Source organism: Paralichthys olivaceus, chromosome 1, assembly GCF_024713975.1.
Source record: "Paralichthys olivaceus isolate ysfri-2021 chromosome 1, ASM2471397v2, whole genome shotgun sequence".
Taxonomy (NCBI): Eukaryota; Metazoa; Chordata; class Actinopteri; order Pleuronectiformes; family Paralichthyidae; genus Paralichthys; species Paralichthys olivaceus.
This window is the reverse complement of record NC_091093.1, coordinates 7,527,468-7,547,006: the sequence shown is the minus strand read 5'-3', so window position 1 is coordinate 7,547,006 and position 19,539 is coordinate 7,527,468. Positions and strand designations below refer to the sequence as shown.

At 41.7% G+C, this 19,539-nt stretch overlaps 1 protein-coding gene across 10 annotated transcripts in view; it reads left to right on the top strand.

Annotated features, from left to right (window-relative positions):
* LOC109625058 (A-kinase anchor protein 13) overlaps positions 1-19,539 on the top strand; it is a 110,517-nt gene that overhangs the window by 31,743 nt on the left and 59,235 nt on the right. For all 10 annotated transcript variants that reach the window (XM_069538392.1, XM_069538266.1, XM_069538350.1 and 7 more), the window contains exons 6-9: positions 4,025-4,208; positions 6,590-6,779; positions 7,046-9,089; positions 10,388-10,473. In XM_069538392.1, the coding sequence (XP_069394493.1) occupies positions 4,025-4,208; positions 6,590-6,779; positions 7,046-9,089; positions 10,388-10,473 (2,504 nt within the window). The remainder of the gene's footprint in view (positions 1-4,024; positions 4,209-6,589; positions 6,780-7,045; positions 9,090-10,387; positions 10,474-19,539) is intronic.

The following is a 19,539-nucleotide window of genomic DNA, read 5'->3' as shown; positions in this document are numbered from 1 at the left end:
GTTAAGATAATAGCTCATGGTTTAGCTTGTACTTGGAGATGAGACCAAACCAGCAGGATTTTAGAAATAACTGACAAAAAAAATGAACGGAGATGTCTCAGTCAGTGTACAGCGGATATTGAAAGTTTCCACACTGTTTCAAATGTTTTATTCATTGTTGGTAGCCTGGAAGGAAAACTCATCAAATCGCATTCTCAGTAATGAACTCCCTCCTGATTAGATAAGATCCAATGTTGTGAAAAGTGTTATGGCTGTTTTGAGATGGACACACACACGCACACACACGCACACACTCCTACTGTCTCCTTGCACTGAAGTCTGTTGTCATGTTGCTGATGTGGAAGGCGGCTTCCAGCTGCGGTGAGTGATGTGTGCTCTAATAGGCTCTGCTTCACAATATGTCAGCACTTCAATACAAGACGCTCAGCTGCAGTGGACTGTGGGGAGGAAGAGGAGTACGGTTCTGCTCTCCATTTATCAGATCTGTCGGATGATGGATAGCGGCGGACTATAGGTGGAGGTGGCAGTGGTTTATCTCAGTCATCCTTCACGCTGTGGACATGCAGCAGTCAATGATCTCAGCATTGCCAGTCATTTATTGTCCTCCGGAAAATTAACTTCTCTTGAAAGAACAGTGCTTGTCATTAAAAATGGTGAACAACACCCCCTTAATTCATCAGTTTTGAACAGTTATTAACATTTGCTGTCACATTATCTGTAGCCTGTGGCTTGTCAATCAATACCAATGTGCTGGTTGTTCAATGAATGAATACTGGTGTCCAAAGGCCTTTGTTGTTTCCTGCTGAAACAATTATTGGACACTGTAAGTCCATATTCTATTTCTTTCACCTTTTTTGATCATGGATTGTTTTGGTCATCAACAAGCTTAAGGACTTCATTTTAACAATCTGAGCCCATAATTTTGTTTGTTTAAAATTGTAAAAAAAAAGGTTGTTGCACCAGGCTCATGGTTCTGAAAGGTTGGGCTTAGTCTTTTGATTTAAGCTAGAGTTGGTATTTTGTTCCTGAAACACTTTTTTATCTTATTTGTTAAAAACCTCTTCACATAAAAACGGCATCAATCAATTAAGTTGTCTGGAAAAAAAAAAGAAAGAAAAAACCAATGTCTGTGGCCTTCGCACGGTTGTTTGAACTAACTGTGCGCACCCTGCCTGTGCTCTTACTGAACATGACCAGAGTCTGCACAAGCTGGAGAGGCAGACAAGGTACCCAGAAGTTAGTGAGCGAGTCACTGAAGAGTGGGCTTATAGCAGTTGTCAGTCGGTGCACGTTCATGTGTTTTGGGGGTGTAGCTTTAACGAGAGGGCAGATGGGAGGGTGTGGGATGTATCGGTTTCATATTGTAGCCTGATATATGCTAGCTTTTCCAGGATTGCCAACCCTAGCTTTAATCATGTCATTGTGCCATCTCCCATTGCCTTCTAAAGCTAGGTGCCCTTCCACTTAAACAGATTGCTATCATAAAGGCGGATTTGCCAGGAAGTAAGAAAACGCTTTCCCTTCACACACAAGCAGACCACCTGTGTGTAACAGGCACAGTGTCTGTACAGTGAGTGCCTGCTCATGTTGGCACACATTTCTATCTTGATAATGCGCTCTTAAAATAACCCTAATACTGCACCACTGACTCCACACGAAACAATGTGCCTGACCACACCTCATTTTAAGACCAGCACGCTCTGATGGGCACAATCGCATTTGCTATTTTACAGGTCATTCCTCAAGGGATAGTGGAAGAATTTCTGTACCAAATCTGAAGATAATTCATCCCATAGTTTTTGAGATATTCCAGTCTGGACCAAAGTGGTGAAACAAACGACTGTCACTGCTTTCCTCTTCATACATTTGGGGTTTGGGCTGTTGGTTGGACATTAGTAGCAAAATGTCACTTGTGGCTCAGGAAACTTTAGATTTCTGATATTTTATACCAAATTATTAATTCATCAATTAACAGTTTATACTGACAATTTAAATGTGTTATGTTATTTGTTAATGTTAGTTTTTGCTTAGCTATTTGACCAAAAGTAAGAAAAACATTAGGCCATTGTGTATCTAAAGCTATAGTAACTATAGCAGCCAGTGTGTTTGGATCTCTGCCAAGGAATAGTGAAGCTATTTCTGTGACTCATGGTGACCCAACATAGTGTTAAGCCCCTTCATGTTGGTCCTGTGCTGCAGCACATAGCTGTAATTACATGTGTTTCCCAGCTGAGCCTCCCGGATGCCATTGTACAAAAATGTCGTGGCTGTTATGGCAGCTGGTTTGAAGGAACCACTGTCAAACCCGACAGCGAAGCAATTCTTTCTGCTGTGCGGCACCTCACATTCCAGCCCTGCATAGTTTGGCCAAGTGGAGCATTAAATTTGACCAATTATCTTGAGGTCCATCAGGGCAGGCTGGCTCGCGGTAAATGGAGTGAAACCTCTCATCAGCAGAGACGACCAGCCTTGTAAATGTTGCCCCAATGATTATTGTGGTTCTGATAACATACACTAAAATATGTTGTTTGCCCCTTTCTACTAACTTTGAACTGATCCTACTTTTGAAAGCTGCTCAACCCACAGCTTAAAATCCTAGAATAAAGAAATCTGGACTCGGCAACAGGTTTGTAGATGGTTTATCTTTCTTGTTCCTCTAGTTGCTGCCTTATATAAATAAGTACTGACCAGCTTAGTTTGATAAACATGAGCATTCTGTCTGTAGTGCACTGACTCTGGATGTTAAGTTTACAATCATCACACCATGTTGAACCCCTAGCATGTACAGTGTTAAATACCAGATTTTTATCTATGACGTTTTTATTCCTCTCTAACAATCAGTATATTCTGCTTTCCATGGGGAAATTAGCATTTAGTTCACTTTACTTTCCCACTCTTTTGAAACAAGGTTACCTCTTGTCTTAGGATGCCCTTTTATTTTTGCCAGAGGTCAGGCAGTAAAAGATACTAATAGTAACATGAGGGACTGGGCAGCTGACTGCAACAAAACAGATTCAGTCTGAGATGAGAGGATTTCTGGAATAGCCAAACGTCATGCAGTCTGGTTTACATGGAAGCAACAACCGGTTTCTTTGGCAGAAAGATTGAGGCGTGTGTGCTTGTCTTTCTTTGTGAGTACACAAATGTCTAACTGTCTTTTGTTGCCGCTATAGAGTGTGTGTACTTTTCTTTGTTGCCTCTTTAGTTTGTTTGTTTACTTGTCTTCATTGTCTGTGTAGGACCTATAAACACTGACTTTACCAGTGGACATTATGGGGATCGAACCCAGTCTTGATGATGCATGAAGTTATTTCTGAGGTCCTGGTTAATGTTGGGTGTAATAAGTTAATTGTGGTTAGGTTATGGATAGAGTTAGGAATGAATTGATACGTTTTGATTAGGCTGTTCACAATGAATGGAAGTCAATGTAATGTCTGAATATGGGTAGCTGCGCAAACCTGTGTGTGTCCATGAATCTCTATTACTGTCTGTATGAATGTGTAAAGGGAGGGTTTCAGTGTTTGTTTTTAGGAGTTCAGCTGATATATGGGGCCAATAATGGACTTAAATTAAGAATGGATGTCTAGTGCACGTAATAGGGTTCACCTTTGATTCGATGGAATAATGTTGTTTGATTTTGTGGATGCATCATTATTATTGTTGTTGGTGCTATGATTTGTTGGTTTTTAGTATGACATTAAACATCAGATGCTGGTTCATAAACAACCGTATTGGCCTACAAACGCATGCACTGATCCGCTGTTAAAGATAGACAGGGCCAAGCTGTGGTTTTATCAGTCAGTATATGTGTAGAGCTCTGTGTGTTTACTGGGTCACCATGGATCCTGTACTGGTGTCATTAGGCGGCACTGTATGGTTGCCCAGCTGCAGCGGGTGATGGTATGTCAGCTACCACACCACAAACTGGCAACCTGGACCCCTGCTCTCCTCAGTCTGTCTCTGCTTCTTGTTAGCTTTATTCTTTTTGTGTTATTACACCTGTCATCCTCTCTCTCTTCCTCAGAACTGAATCCTCAGGAGACTCTGCTGCACTTCTCCGCTCGTCGAGGTCTATTTCGGGTTACACGCTTCTTGTTACAGCAGCCTGGAGCTACAGAAGCCCTGCGATTGGTCAACAGACAGGGCCACACCCCATCCGCCATTGCTGCTTTGCGAGGACATGAACGTCTCCACAAGCTTTTAGAAAAGTAAGCAACAAACTGGTTTCCTTATGACAATAAACGGCTTCTGTATAACAACACCACTGTATTTTAGGTAAACCTTTGAATTGTAGTTGTTTTCAGTTTTACATTGCTTCAAAAACATTAACCTAAAGACCATTTTCACACGTTGGCCATTTCCCTCAAATGTTGTTTTGTCTGCAACTGGGTCAAACCAGGGGTCATAATGCATTGCCAGATCATTTTGATCATTTGATTATTTTTATTTCACCATATTGGACTGACAGACAGATGGTCTGACCCGTGACGGGTGCTGATGTCCATCATGCCAACAAAATTTTACAGTATCACTTCCTGTTTGCCTTCAAAGTAAAAAACAATGTTTTTGTTGCTGCAGTGCTTTATAATAAGCGAATATGCAGAGCTGTTATTTAGAAAAAATGTGAGCTTTGGTCTGACGATTGTGTTGGTTGTTTAACAGACCTGGCAAACAGGCAACATGTAATGTATAAATAATAACAGCTGTATACTGGAACAGCTCTTGAGCACGAAGACATGAGCCAATAAGTAAATCATTCAAACTTATGTATATATCAATGCACACATCTGTTTCATTTTATAAAAAATATTGACTATAACATCTTCGATGCAGATAATCAGATAGGATGAACATACAGTTCCTAACTTCACTCTGCACCATCGACTGTTTGTAGAAAATGTCTGCACACAACGTCCAGCACACACACAATAACAAGTGACAGTATATTTTAGAACTGATTGAGGAGGACTAACTAATGACAAGGAATAATTCTAAAGTAGCGCAGGACAAGAGAACAGGTACTGCACTGGTGACTTATGAATCTGGATCCCAGCATTACAACATTATTCTGTTCAGTGTGAATATGGTCTACACACATAGTATACAAATTAACTAATGAAATGTCTTTGAGGCGTAGAAAGTAAAAAAAAATACACAAATGTGATATGTAGACACATGTTGTTTCCTTTTCTTGATAGAATTGATCACATATGGTGTTAAATTGTACGTTAAAAGACTCAACACGACTGAACCGTCTCCTCAGTGTTTGACAGTGAAACCAGTTCAGAGTTTCAGTGAACGTTGCCCTCCTCTCCATACAAACACTGTCATGTCAATATATCAGAGGGTGGATGGCGTAGGTTCCTCCTCCTGTGGGGCAAAATAGTTTGTCTGTTGTTTTCATGGAACAATGGAAGTATCCACAGAGCATCACCACAAAGCCACACTGCAGCCTAGCTTCAGCACTCTGAGCTGCAGTGAGAGAGTTGAGGGAAAATTGAAAAGTTATGGGCTTCCATTATTGTTCCGAGGGAACTTAATTGATGGATGGGAATCTTCCCTCAACACAAAAGCCTTGGTTACAACTCCTGAATCTACTGACTATGTTTAACTGTAATTCGAAACAAACTGCAGTGTTGTCCGTCTCGAGTTTAATTGCAAGGTTATTTATGTGATTTTATTTTGGATGTGACAGGTATTATCCCTAACAATGCTTTCTCTCTGAGTGACTCGTGAGATCAAATTCTTCTCATCCTTTTATAATGAAACCTTAAACTGCAGAGAGGAAAAGGCAGCTCTTTGGTAAATGAACTGAGACACGGTTTAAAGTGGAAATGGACCCCGTTTATGTCTTCTAAGCACTTCACTTATCTGCTGCGGAATAGTTTTCACTTAACTCAAAATGAAGATGCCACAAACTGAAAGACAGCCCCCACTTAGTGAACACGCTCACTGCCAAGCATGCACTTGAGCTGCTTTACAACTTACAGCTCTTTCTCTCTTTATGTGTTGGTAATTACATTTCCCTCATGAAAAGTGAAGTCACTCGCAGCCTGGCTGGTGACCTCAGCGTCCGGCCTCACAGCTCAAGCAACCCACCCAGGATTACGCAAACATATCTGCCTGACTGGGAGGTGTCTCCCATTTACAGCACTATCTTTATGAACAAAAACACTGCACATACTTTTACCTTCAGCACTTCGAGCAAATGCAGCATGGGCAGGTTTTCTTGGGAAGCTTATCGATAAGGAGTGGTCTTTTATCACTGGGCGTATTTTACCAGGAAAGGAAAACACTTTTTTAGAACTACAACGTCTGGAACTTTTTAACATTTACTAGCTTCTTTATTACTTGATAATATCTGTGTAGGTTGGCCAATTACCTGCTAAGGCTAAAGGCTAAAATAGATGAAAATAACAACCACAGCATTTGACTATTGGCCTTTTCGTAAAAACAGCAAGCACGTGGATTATTGTTGAAAATGTGTGAGCGTGGATCGGCTGATATTACTGTAATAAGTGCTGTGCTGTGTTAGCCAATCGGGCTGTATAGACCATTCAGAGTGATGCTAGTGTCTGTTTCACAACAGGGCTGACACGGACACAGAGAAAGGGGCTGACAGTGTCCACCAGGTCTCTACAGATGCCCGGGTAATTTGTCACCTCCCCAGGCTGAACACACACACTCTGACACTGAGAAACCACCCTGGCCGCGAACCTCCGACCCTTCAGAAGAGTGTGGAGCAGCTGCTGCACCTGATATGCCATCTCCATGCCAAGGTGAGTCACACCACCCTGCCCTTCTAACATGCTATCTCTGCTCACGTTGACTTCATCCAGGAGCTCTGCAGCCACCGAACATTGTTGGATTGTTTGTCTTTTCTCTGCTCTCATTTTTCTAACCTTCAACCTTAGTTTGTATAACCGGTGGAACACCTTATGCAATCAGTGAGCTGCCGATTGATAAGAGCTAAGGAGCAGCAGCTCAGTTGGTTTCTCTGAGGGAAAAGCTAACGTTTATCCTCCTCCTTCTCTATATTCTACAGGGAGTTTCTGTACTGGAGCTGCAGTTTGATGGTCTGCACACAGCTGCCGAATGTTGTGATGGCATAGAAACAGAGATAACCTGCGTGGAGCAACTACAGCAGGCTGCCACAGCATCGAAGTGTTTGGATACAACAGCTGAAGGCAGCTGGGTAGAAAACTGCCCAGTGGAAAGCAGCAGGACTGATTCAGGACACAGTGAGACTGGGAAGGCAGAGAAAGACGGGAGGTTGTCTGCGAGTACTCCAACATCAGATGTACGCCCTGAGGACCATGGCCTTCACTCCCCAGAGGAGCGGGTGTGTTTTAGTTCAAACATTGGGAGAGATTACTGCCAAGCAGAGGAGGAGGGAAGAGAGCAGCCTGTTGTTTCCACCCAAAGTTTGAGTTTGCGTCACAGGAGTGAAGGAGCTCAGAGTGAGGTAGAAAGGGCAGAACTCACTGTGGGAATCCTACCACCAGCAGGCTGTGGTAAACAGGCAGAGGAAACTGATAGAGCAGAGGCTGTGATCCGGGAAGGACAGGAGGCCACAAAGGGAGAGGACAGATCTGAGCAGGAAGAGGAGCACAGCACAGCCAGGAGGAAGGAGGAGGAGGAGACCAACTCAGAGTCAACAGATCCAATAACGCCCGGTGGAGACAAGAAAGCTTTAGTCATGGGCCAGAGTCTGTCGTTGGAAGGCTCAGAGGTTTCTGACAACTCCGATTCTGAAACGAAAGACTGCGCTCAGGAAGAGGAAACTGTTGGGACAGAAGACATGAAACTTAGTGAGGAACTCTGTGATGGACTCTCTTTAGACGAGGAGACAATGGAGAATAAAGGGTTAACGGACCCTGTATCAGTCTCAAGGGACCTCCCCAATCCATCACTGATAGACAGCAGTGATGTAAGCGAGGAGCCTGAATCTGCTTTTTCAAGTCTCCTGATAGAAGGCCTCCACAAGGGGGAACCTCCACCAGACATAAACAGCCTGGAACAAAACCAGGAAACAGCTGGGAGGGATTACGCTACAGAGCAGCAGCAGGGCTTGGCTCCAGACACCAATTCTGAGAATTGTACTGGAACAGCAAAGAGTAAAGAACTGGATGGTCAGGATGTAGCTGAAACTTTTGGACAAAGTATCAAAAGCTCCTTTTTGCCTGTGGATGAATCTGACAACACAGCAGATGATCAGACCGCCGGGAACTCCACAGAAGATACACAGATTGACCAAGTTGACTGCATGGCCCACAGCCTCTCCAGTGATGACGATGGCAGTTTCCGGTCAGTCGGAAGCTCCACAACGGAAATCTTCCACCCCACTCAAGACAGTGCCACAGCAGAGGAGCAGGACTTGGTTCAAAGCAAGATATCAGAACTGTCCTCAGAAGGATCCATGATGGATGCGGGGCTCATCTCGGAGCAGACCCCTGACAGGGCTGCGACATTGACCAACTGCAACCAGACTGGCACCGAGCCTGAGTCACAACTGCCACCCAGCCCTCAGACAATGGAGCCTTTGAACCCAGAGGGGACAGGAGAGGAACTTGTCCCAGAACTTTCCAAAGAGGATCTGTCATTGGGTCCCATGTTGTCAGAGAGTGAGGACTCTGGAGATGCCAACTGCTCTGTCCTGAATGCAGAGATTGAGCATTCAGCATCGGAGATCACCTGTACAGTCCTAAGTGAACCATGTCAGTCTGTTGCAGAAAAGATCGAAGTGGATGTCCCAGTTGGAGGTGATCCTCAGTCAACAGAGACCAGTGATAAAACTCTGGTTGCCTCAGGAGAGGAGAATGGGCATGTGCAATCTGCTCCAGAGCAACAGAAACAGGACGATTTAGAGACCACAGCAGAAGAAACGTCACCTGACGATGGATTAACTCACACAGAGAATGAGATCAGTGTATCTTCATCACAAAGTATCACTCTGCTTTCAGACAGTACAGAAGCAGAACCACGTTCTCAAAACAATGAACTTGTTGTTGAGAATGATTTGAATGAAAATTCAAAGACATCTGATGCAGTGGATGGAGCCTCAGAAAGCCACAACAGTGCAATCCAAGGTGAGCAAACACTGATTTATTTCAGTCCGATCTCAGGTTTGTTCTAGTGTGACACTCAAATACATCACTGGGCCATGTGCTTGTCAAAGTCTTTTTTCTAAACAAATATGCTAAATCAGATTCTGAACTCCCCTGGTGATTAATGGCAATAGCTCCACAAAGCTAAGTGCAATGTCACCCACCATAATTGTGCTCGCAGAGATATTTGGCTTTTGTGAGACATCCTGTCGTGATATATGGCTGTGTTTTGTTTTAATTAAAAAAAGTAGGTTATTCTAAAACACTTTCCCCAAAATTTGACAGCACATTCAATTTGCCACATCAGCTTATGTCGGGACTGTAGGATACATGGTGACATGTTAAGTAACAGTCGTTTTATATCTTTGGCACCTAAGGCCATGTATAGTCTGACAAAACTTCCCTTTATATTCACATGTTCCTTTTAAGTCTCTGTCTCATGCACACATGCACTCCCTTGCTGCAGTATATGTCAGCAGACACAGTCACATTACCAGCGCATGTGACCGAGTCTTACACGGGGAGCCAGAAGGCTGGGTTTCTCCAGAACAAACATACATGGGATGTGAGCTCAAAGCAGGAAGTGAGATCCGCAGAGTCTGTCTTCTCTAAAGTGAACTTGCAGCTCTCCTCTGCTGGCAATTTTCACTCATCAGGAATAATTGTCCTGGACCCAAGTCCAATAAAGAGAGGTCAAGGGCACGGCTGGCACTGTGCGTCATGCAGAGAGCGGGGTGTCATTATGAGCAAGGGAACGTATTTACAGCCTGACAGCGACCGAGCATCATGAGGCTGCCAGAGACAAGGTTTCTGTTGTTTCAAGTTTTGAGTATAAAGATGTAAAATATCCACTGTAATTCTAGTGGAGGCTTAAAAACAAAAAGTTAAAAGTCCATTATGGATAGTTGTTTCTGAGACATGGTCACTTACATAACCGCACCAAGACAGATTCCAGAGGAAGAATCCATCTCAAATAATTATATGATATCATCACTAGACTGTTTGCTTTCTGTTTTTATGATCAAAGAATGACAAATTCATTCACATTCAAATGGTTGTGCTCCCAATGGGATTTTTTTTCCAAGAGAGTTTTAGTAGTAAATAAAAGCTATAAACTAAAGCTACCACATCATTATTGTACAACGTCCACCTCATCAGTGTATCTGAAGTGAGAATAGAGGAGTCTCAGTTCCTTTTTGCTTTGAACACTTGTTATTGATTCCTGTATTTGGAGGCTTTGCCTTTAGACTGATTGTATTGTGTTGTGTGCATTTCTCCAGGGGAAGATGTCATCAAGTCTGAAGACACTGTAATTGCTGCAGGGGAGGAAGAAAATGACACAGCAGAGGAAACAGACTTCTCCAGGGTAAGCTTCAAGTCTGTGCTGTGGTTGTCAGCTATCAGACTCTGCTTTGTTGTCAACGCAGGTCGGATTAACATGAGTCCAAGTTGAGTCATTGTTTGCTAAAGCCTTGAAACACCCTTTTGGCATGAAGTCTTTAAGTTTACAGCAGATATTTTAACTCGTCAAACACACATGTAGCTTCATCGCACTGTTGATAGGACGTAGCCACTGTGCTTCTCCTGTTATGACGTGTGCTGTGGAAAAGTTCTGTGAGTTAGATTCAGTGAGGAACTGCAAAGCCACAAGAGAGCTCTGATGCAAACAGGCAAACTCTGGTTAACAAGATGAATTGAGAACAAACAACAAAACATACAGTACAAGAGGGACAGGTTTTTGACAGGAAAGAAATGTAGGTGATGCTCATCAAGCAAACATGTCAGTAAAATCCACAAATACAAATTTTAATATAGTGGGAGAACCCTGTGTCATTTGCGTTTGTCAAAAGTCTGGCATGTAAGACAAAGTAACTCCAAACCTAAAACTATACACTTATATCCAAATCCAACATTTTTTAGAACATTTCAAACTTTTAAACACTTTTGAACCCAACTCACCACCTTCGTATATACAAATAAATCAACAAATAATACAAACAGCCATACTAATAATAAAAGATGGTGGTGAAATAGTGATTCTAAAACGTCACTCAGAGATCTGTATATTTATGTGGCTGTGCATCAAATTGCACACATTAATATCAGTCCATTCATCAAGATTCATTAATTATTCCCAACACAAATGTTGCAAAATGTCCCATCTCACCATGTTAAAGAAAGTGAATAACATTTTACTGGATCTACCCCCTGATCTGGATCTGCACCATAAATGAATGGGTTCTTCTTCTCTACCTCAGCATGGTGATCCGTCCAGTAGTTTTGCTTAATCCTGCAACGCATTCGAAAACATATCCTCCTTGGTCGAGGTAAAAATGTATTTGTTGAAACCCTACAGCAGGCGTTACCATGATGATAAACATAATATTAATTTGCAAACAATGACAGTGGGATTATTCAGAGAAGTACAGTGAGTAAACACATTGAGTGTAATACAAGTACATGACGCCTTCAATTGTTAATGTGGCTGCATGTTTTTAACTGCCACCGTTCTTTGCTTCTTCAGAGTCTGAATACAGCTCATTTATAAGTTGCAGTGTTGGACATGAGTTTAATCCAGAGCTCACATGATGAGGGTGTGACTCATTTCCTTTGTTTTATAATTGAATTATTCTGCATCCTGTTTGCATGACCGGTGGGCACAACAGATTGAAAAAGCCAAGGCGAAGTTAAACTTGCATTTGTTAAGTCCACAACAGAACTTAATGAGAAAGTATGCATGAAAGGAAACACAGTTCATGGCCAGAAAAATTCAACTGGGCTGGTTTTGTTTGTAGTTTCCTCAACTTTGTCACTGATTGTGTGTGTGTGTGTGAGTAGAAACTAAAGCCTGTCCTGATGACTTCCAGAGTTTCAGGTACTTTATCATGTTGTATTATTCATAAGCCATTACTGCAGATGAATTGTATTTGTTCTTTCCATGGTTTAACAGTCACAAACTATAGTATCTTTGTAAAAGTGTAATTCTTTTTTGGCAGGAATTGCTAAGAATTTAATTTTAAGCAGAGAAAAGTAGTTAAATATTTTGGGAGAGAAGGTGGAGGCAGGGTTTGCTCATGAGAAGCTTGAGCGATTTGCAGGAAGTTGAGGTAGAAGGCTGTCTGGAACATTTTCCCCTCTGAGTAAAAGCTTTCAGTTTGAAGACTTGCAGCTTAGTCAGCTGTTTTTTTTTGTAATTCTAGTTAGTGCAGTCATTCAACAAGGAATATATTACCTGCTGGAGTGTCCTTAAGTACGACCTCTACATTTACTTTACCATTAAATCCAACAGAATCTCTCTGTCTCGTCCAATGGGAGTCATGTTATGTAGTTAGTTTTCTCTCTCTCACCCGCCACTGAGCACATGGATGTGATCTTCACAGGCCGGGACTTTACTCTGAAATGTTGCTGACTGACGGATTCCTCAGCAGCCATAGACTGGAGTGGCTCTGCTTATTCCTGGGTTGTGGTCTGGGTCAGTGGCTTATTCTGAATGCCAGATGTTTGACTGCAGGGGGATGTACACATCGTGTGCAGGAGGGTCATGCAGCCAGCAGAGGGCAATGTAGCATCAGTGGCACTCCCCTCAACCGCAGTGTCAATTTAGTGACCTGCATGTTTATCCTGTTTAAAATGTACTTTCTATGATGAGAAGGTCATGTTGAGGCATGTACCAATAGTATTTTGGTTTAAACAGTTTGATCAATTGAGACACATTCATTGCAGTAATAAGAGTATAGGAGGAAGAGGAATAGTTCATATCATATACAACTATTTGAAAAATACAATAAAGCAAAGAAAATTGTGTATGTCATGGGTTATTACAGCAGCAGAGAATAATACTGACTGGATAACAGAATCTTAATGACAGCAACAACAGCTAGCTGCCTGAAATGACATGTAAGGTTAATGAAGTAATTAAAATCACAAAGAGTGCGTTGGTGTTTTGACAAGATGTAAGCTGTTTAGACAGCAGATAATTTGTTGGTGGATGAATCAGCAGCCGAGGCATCTGTGTTTCATATTTTTGGAGTACGGGAACTTATAGTTCACGAGAAAAGGCAGCAGCTTCAAAGTTCTCTTAAATCACACCCCAAGAGCAGAATAACACGCTTTCCCTCTGCAGCTGCAAGTCCTGTCCAAGTGCCAAAGAGTGTAAAACACCCAACACACAAGCATGAGATAAATTGATATTATTCTAAGTTTTTAGGGCGGGAGGGGGTCATATAAATATGTGCAGGGAAGTCATACCAAAGAGGAAGAATGTAATTGTCCATGTAAATGTGCTGCAGTCGAGAGGCTGTTCGGTAAACACATTTGGGCACTGATGCTGCTTGTATTTATGTGGGGAGTGGCTGCATTCACAGTCTTGTTGTGTAACAAGGCTGTTGGCAGCAGTAGCCTTGGAGATGCTCAGTACATTTTAGCTGCCGTTTTTGCTGTTTGGTAAAACAAATAATTAAATGATTGAACTTCACAGCCAGGGGTCAGAAAAGGAAGAAATAACAATATGCTTTCAGCAAGATGAGGGTATGAAGTACTGATTTATGTTTAACGATATGCAAGCTATCGGTAATACAGCCTCTATAACGCGGTATTATAAACAGGAGGTAACTTATTACCTATAAAGACGGAACCTTTGGTGTGTTTATACAGAAGTAAAAATCAAGTGAGAATTCAGTTCTTTAGCTGCTTCCAGTCAAGGTGAATATACTTTTCCATCCATATCTGTAAAACATACAGTGGAACGAAATGGCATTTTTCAGGAACTGTGTGAAACCAAACAGATAACACAACACAAAAATCCAGCGGTTTCAAAGAAAAATGCAATACTCATAAACTGCAAAAAAAAAAAAAAAAATACAATGAAAGAATCAATTGGTTAAATCAGGTCGCCGTGGTATTGCGCAGTGCTGAAGAGATATCAGTTACAGGTGGAGCATGTGTGTCAATGCACAGTGATATGAGGAAATTTCACTCAGTGGCTACTGCAGACAGATAAATATGGAGATATTTTCTCACAGAGAGTGAACACTATTGTTTGGTCACTGGTGAAGGCTATATGATGGAGCAGCATTTTTCTTTTAACATAGAATAATACGAATCCTCGAATAATTGTGTGTGTGCACTCATGCAGTTTCCCCTCCTGATAAGAAAAGATGGAAAAAGACAAGCTGGGGAGTTGTGTGGAGAGTTAATGTGCTCCACTTACTTTTTCTGGCTGTACACAAGGAACTATTGCAGAGCGATATGGAGATCATCAGTTTTTCATCCCACCAAACAGCAGTTTACATTTAAAGTTTTCTTTTTTTTTGAACATATTTTTTATTGAGCACTCATATCACAGGAGTTGTACATGATACAACATTCACAAAAAAGCTGTAGACCAATGCTCACCTCATTTTGTATGAATTATTATTTATTTTCTCTAACTGTATGAACTGCATTAGGTCATTAAACCACAGAGACACACTAGGTGGATTTTTAGATTTCCAATGTAATAAAATTCTTCTACGTGCCAGCAGTGTTGTAAAAGCAATGATGTTTTTATATCTTTTCCTTATTGTACAGTATCATCTATCAGTAGTACCAAATATGGCCATTACTGCACTGGTCTGTAGATCAATATCAGGAGCCTCTGACAGTGTTTTAAAGATTGCAAACCAATAGGATGTTAAGGCTGAGCACGACCAAAACATATGGGTTAAGTCGGCAGGAGTATTTCGACACCTGTCGCAGCTTGCATCCGTGTTAGGGTATATTTTAGCAAGTCTGGCTTTGGAGTAGTGGATGCGATGTAAGATCTTAAACTGTATTATGCTTAATCTGGCACATGAAGAGCTGTCATTCACTCTTAGTAAAGCGCTGTCCCAAGTGTCTTCTTCCAAGTCCTCTCCCAGCTCATCTACCCAAGCTGCCTTGATCTTTGCAAGAGTTGTATTTTTAAAAGAGGATATACAGTTATTGATTCTTGAAATAAGTCATTTAAAGCTGAAGGTAGTTTCTAACAGATCATCTAAACCAGAAGGTGATGGTAAATATGGAAAGTTGGGGTCATGATGTTGAAGGAAGTGGCGGACTTGGAAATAACGAAACAGGCTAGACCGAGGGAGGCCAAATTTATGTGATAAGTCATCAAAGCTAGCAAAAATACTTTTTATATACATATCTTTAAATTTGTAAATGCCTTGTCTTTGCCATAGAGTAAATTCGGAGTCTAATCTAGCGGGAAGGAAAAGATGATTATTGTGTATGGGACTTATATGGAGAAGATTATTAAGCCCGAAGCTATGTCTAAGTTGAAACCATATTTTGAGGGTATTTATGACTACTGGATTGTTGGTGTATTGCTCTGAGAGAGGTTGAAGTGCAAGATGCAGCTTCACAATAGCACCAGGCCGTATCAGGAGTGTGGAGCCAGTGCATGATTTTTTGAACATTTGAGGCCCAATAATAATGACAAAGATTTGGGAGACATTTAAAGTTTTCTATTTTCTGTTCAAACTCTGTGGCTCTTTTAGCTGAGCAGATTGATCGCCGTGTTTCCCCTGGACTATGGAACACCTGGTACTCAGTGAAGGTCAGAGTTTTGATTAGAGAAGGGTTTGATTTGTTTGTGGCTGCAGGGATTCACGCCTTTGTGATATTGGCCAGCTGTGGCCAGGACCTGATGTCAGAACAGATTCTCGTGTCAGGTACAGCCCACAAACCACACGTTTACATGGATCTGAATATCCCACAGGAGGTGCTCAACCAGGTCGTCTCTTAAACTCAGGAGTGTACATTTCATTTGAAACGTGGTGGGGATACAAATATCATAGATTTTTGTCATTGATCTTGTTTGTCATAATAAAAAATATGTGAGACTATTTCCATGCTATTCATGATTTTTAGAAAGGAACATAAAGGCACCTTAAGAGATCTGATGGACGACAGCAGTGAAGGGGCAGAACATTCCTAGATGATTTAGTAAACTCTTGTCCAGCTGCTTTCCTGAGTAGTGGGAGAGGGGGGGCAGCATACTTTCATGCTCTTAAAGAATCATTTTTTTAATCCTAGCATGGCAGGGGAAACCATCCATACTCACAATATCGCACTTCTTCTCCTTCTCCTTCTCAAACCCAAATTATACTTCTCACGTCTGTTTTGCAGTGAGGGTCTGCATAAATTTCACCATCTGCACATGCATGGAACTTATCTGTGCACACACACAGAAGTCTGAGCTCATCCACCGTTAACCTCGCTGTTATTGTTCCTGTCTGTTTTGGGATGCATCATAGCTTCCTGTGAGCATTTGGAAAAAGAGTTTTCCCTTTGAGACAACTAATTACTGGAAGAAATAATGAGGCCATGGTGATTTGAGTTCTGTATTTTCAACAGATGACAAAGTGGTGCCATATACAGTGTGTAGAAGACAACGATTAGATGTCAAGAGAGTTTTTGGTGATAAGGTTGGACACCAATGCTGTAAACAAAAAAACATTATTCTGCAGCAGAATTAACCCGTTATATCCTGTCTCTGCCGACTGCTCCATCCCTCACCTGAACCCTCCAGAGGATTTCTTGCTGTTTCGAATGGGTCTGGGCTGAGAATCTCCCGCTGCATTGTGTATGTGTGAAAGGCGTACTCTGGAGAAAGTCCAGACCCAATTTCCCCCACAGGGTCTCTTAAGTATGTGAAATATTGTGCAGCTTGAGTGAATTTAAGAGGTATGTTGTTCCTCAGTGGAGGTATGTGCCATTCTAGTTATATGTGTGAACATGCCAAATTTTCATGTATACATATATTTGAATATTGAAATCAAAAAATATAGTATTAATATAATAATAATAATAATATTCTTAATTTCAAAACATGTTATCTGGACCTGCATGGGATATAATCCATATGCAAAGATTCTAAGTGTGCCCTGCACTATGTTGTAACCTCTGTCTCTGGATACACATGCAAGTCTGATCATGTGTTTTTACATCATTCCCAAAATCTTTCAGCACAGCTGCATCCAGTTAGAGGGACATTGTGTGAGAGAAATGCAGTCAACAGCAGAAAGCTCCTTACTGGTGTCCTCAAATATATCCTCGTCCAGCAGGGGGTGTTGAATCTCAACAGCATAAATTCTCAAGATTGAATCATACTAACTGAAGTAATAATGTCCTTCTGTCATCCGTCATACTGACAATGTAGTACTTTGGATGGCTGATTCACAGGATGAGGGAGCGACATTCACAGCCTTCATAGAGTGTGAGTGAGAGAAACAGATAGAGACAACAGAGGCATGAGTCAGACAGAGTGAGGAGAGAAGTTAAGAGGCGACAGAGGAAAGGAAAAGAGAGGGAGGGAAGAGGAGAAGGAGGGAGGGAGAGAGCAGAGCTGGAGTCTGGTAGGAGGCTGCCTCTGTGGCCAGATGTGAAGTTTAGCAGGCAGCTTCGCCTCTCCTCTGTGGTGTTTCCCCTGGATTTTAACCTTCTGCTCAGTAAATCTGCTCTGGATATTTAAAGGAAAATGTACGAACGACACAAGCGGAGGTACAGTCTCTGTGCCAAAGGAGAAAGAGCTGTAGACGTGGTTTTGATAAAGGTAGGCTTCCGATCTGCACTTGAAACAAAGTTGTTTAGTAAATGTAATGTCATGCTGCTGCTACAGTAATAACAGTCATTCGGAGAGAAGCGTAAAAAACAGTTGCTAAGTGCTTAAAACTAATAAAAAAGTAAAGGCAAAAGCAAAAACGGCGAGGTAAGAAGTTTAAAAGCAGGACTGAAATCTTATAAGTTGACCAGAAATGGAAGGTCAAAGATGATTCATGAATTAATGAAAGTGAATTTCATGAAGTGATTTAGCAGAGCAAGCAGAATGACTCTTATTCATAAAAAGCTGTCTGGAAAATAGTTCTTTCTTAGTTAAAACATAATCATAACTTTTCACAAAGTGCTTCAATGTGCTTTAGTTGTCGACTTCCACTTGTGTAGTGACTGGTTTTTGCTGTGTTGCTCCACTATCAACAGAAATGATTGCATGGTTGTTGATAGTGGCCCTCCAGACACAGGGTGCTGATTATTTTGGGGTGGAGTGTGGTTTTGTGCCTCTGTATGGGTCAGTTGTAAGTAACACCACGACAGATGCCTCCACCTGATCCATCTCTGTGGAATAACTGTGTATGGAACTAAACAAGGCTCAGACAGTTTCAGGTCTTTCAGGCATATTTTGGTCAGGACAGTGAGCACGTCTGACAAACTATAGAATTAAAAGAGTGGTTCTGTTTCTCTGAAAAGTTCTGTCAGTGTACCATAAAGTTCCATGTCAAACCACGTGAACTGGGTGTTTGATGAGTGCTTTCTAAATGGGATCTTTATAGCCAAAAAGTTGAAAAAAAAGTTGCGCTATTTAAAGACCAAGTGGCAGTTTCCCTGCTCCCAACATAGAACCTCTCAAAACACCACGTGCATAGCGGAATTTCCTTTTGGTTTTACAGGACAGTAGTTAGTTCTGTTGGTGTTTAAGTATAAATCATAAAGCCATCTGCACCAAGCCAGATATTCACTTGGACAAGTGATTTCATTTTCATATGAACTACAAAGGTGACAAAACTAAGTTTCAGCCAACAGCCATCAAACAAAAAAGCTATAGCCCACACTACCAGGTGGGATTCAGGAATCAGGGGGCCACAATTTACACAGAGGGGCCAATTAAATGGCCAATATCTGTAAACAATTCCACTTCAGGAGCCAATCAGATTTCGGATAGGGCCAGTGCCCCCGCCCCTGGATCCGCCCCTGCTCTGTGTCTTTTCTGTCCCCATTCTTTCCCTCCATGTCATGCTTGAACTGTTTTGTCAATAGGAGCAAAATGCCCCAACAAGTTTTTAAACTACTAAACAAGTCTGGTTAGATTTTTATTTAAACTAAGGTAATAACTCAAATCTTCAATATTTCCTCTTGTTTGATGACTCTTAACTATGAGTCGTCATCATAATGCACAAACTAAACTATGTCCTACGTCATTTGGACCATCAAACTGTCTGCTGAATGTGACATCTACCCTTAGATCAAGGCAGAGTTGGAGGTACTGAGAGGAAAATATGCATGAAGTGGATTTCACTCTTTTATGTAACACCTCTCCTTGTCTTTTGTCACTTTCCAAACTTGTTCTTGATGTCAGCTCTTCCTAATAAATAGCAAGGATGAGAGAAAATGTGTGTTCATGTGTGTGTATGTGAGTGAAAGAGAGAGGAAGAGGGACAGGGAGAGAGATGGGATGGTGTGGGAAAGAGGCAGTGCCGGGCTAACGGTTTCCTCTAGCCTCAGATGGAAACAGGCGTTCGGCCAAATGACTTCATTCCAACCAGCGTTTCACATCCCAGCATCTCTGCTGGCCTTGAGTCACAAAACACATCATTACTCCACTTACTTAGAACAGTAACTGTGAATACGCCTTTAC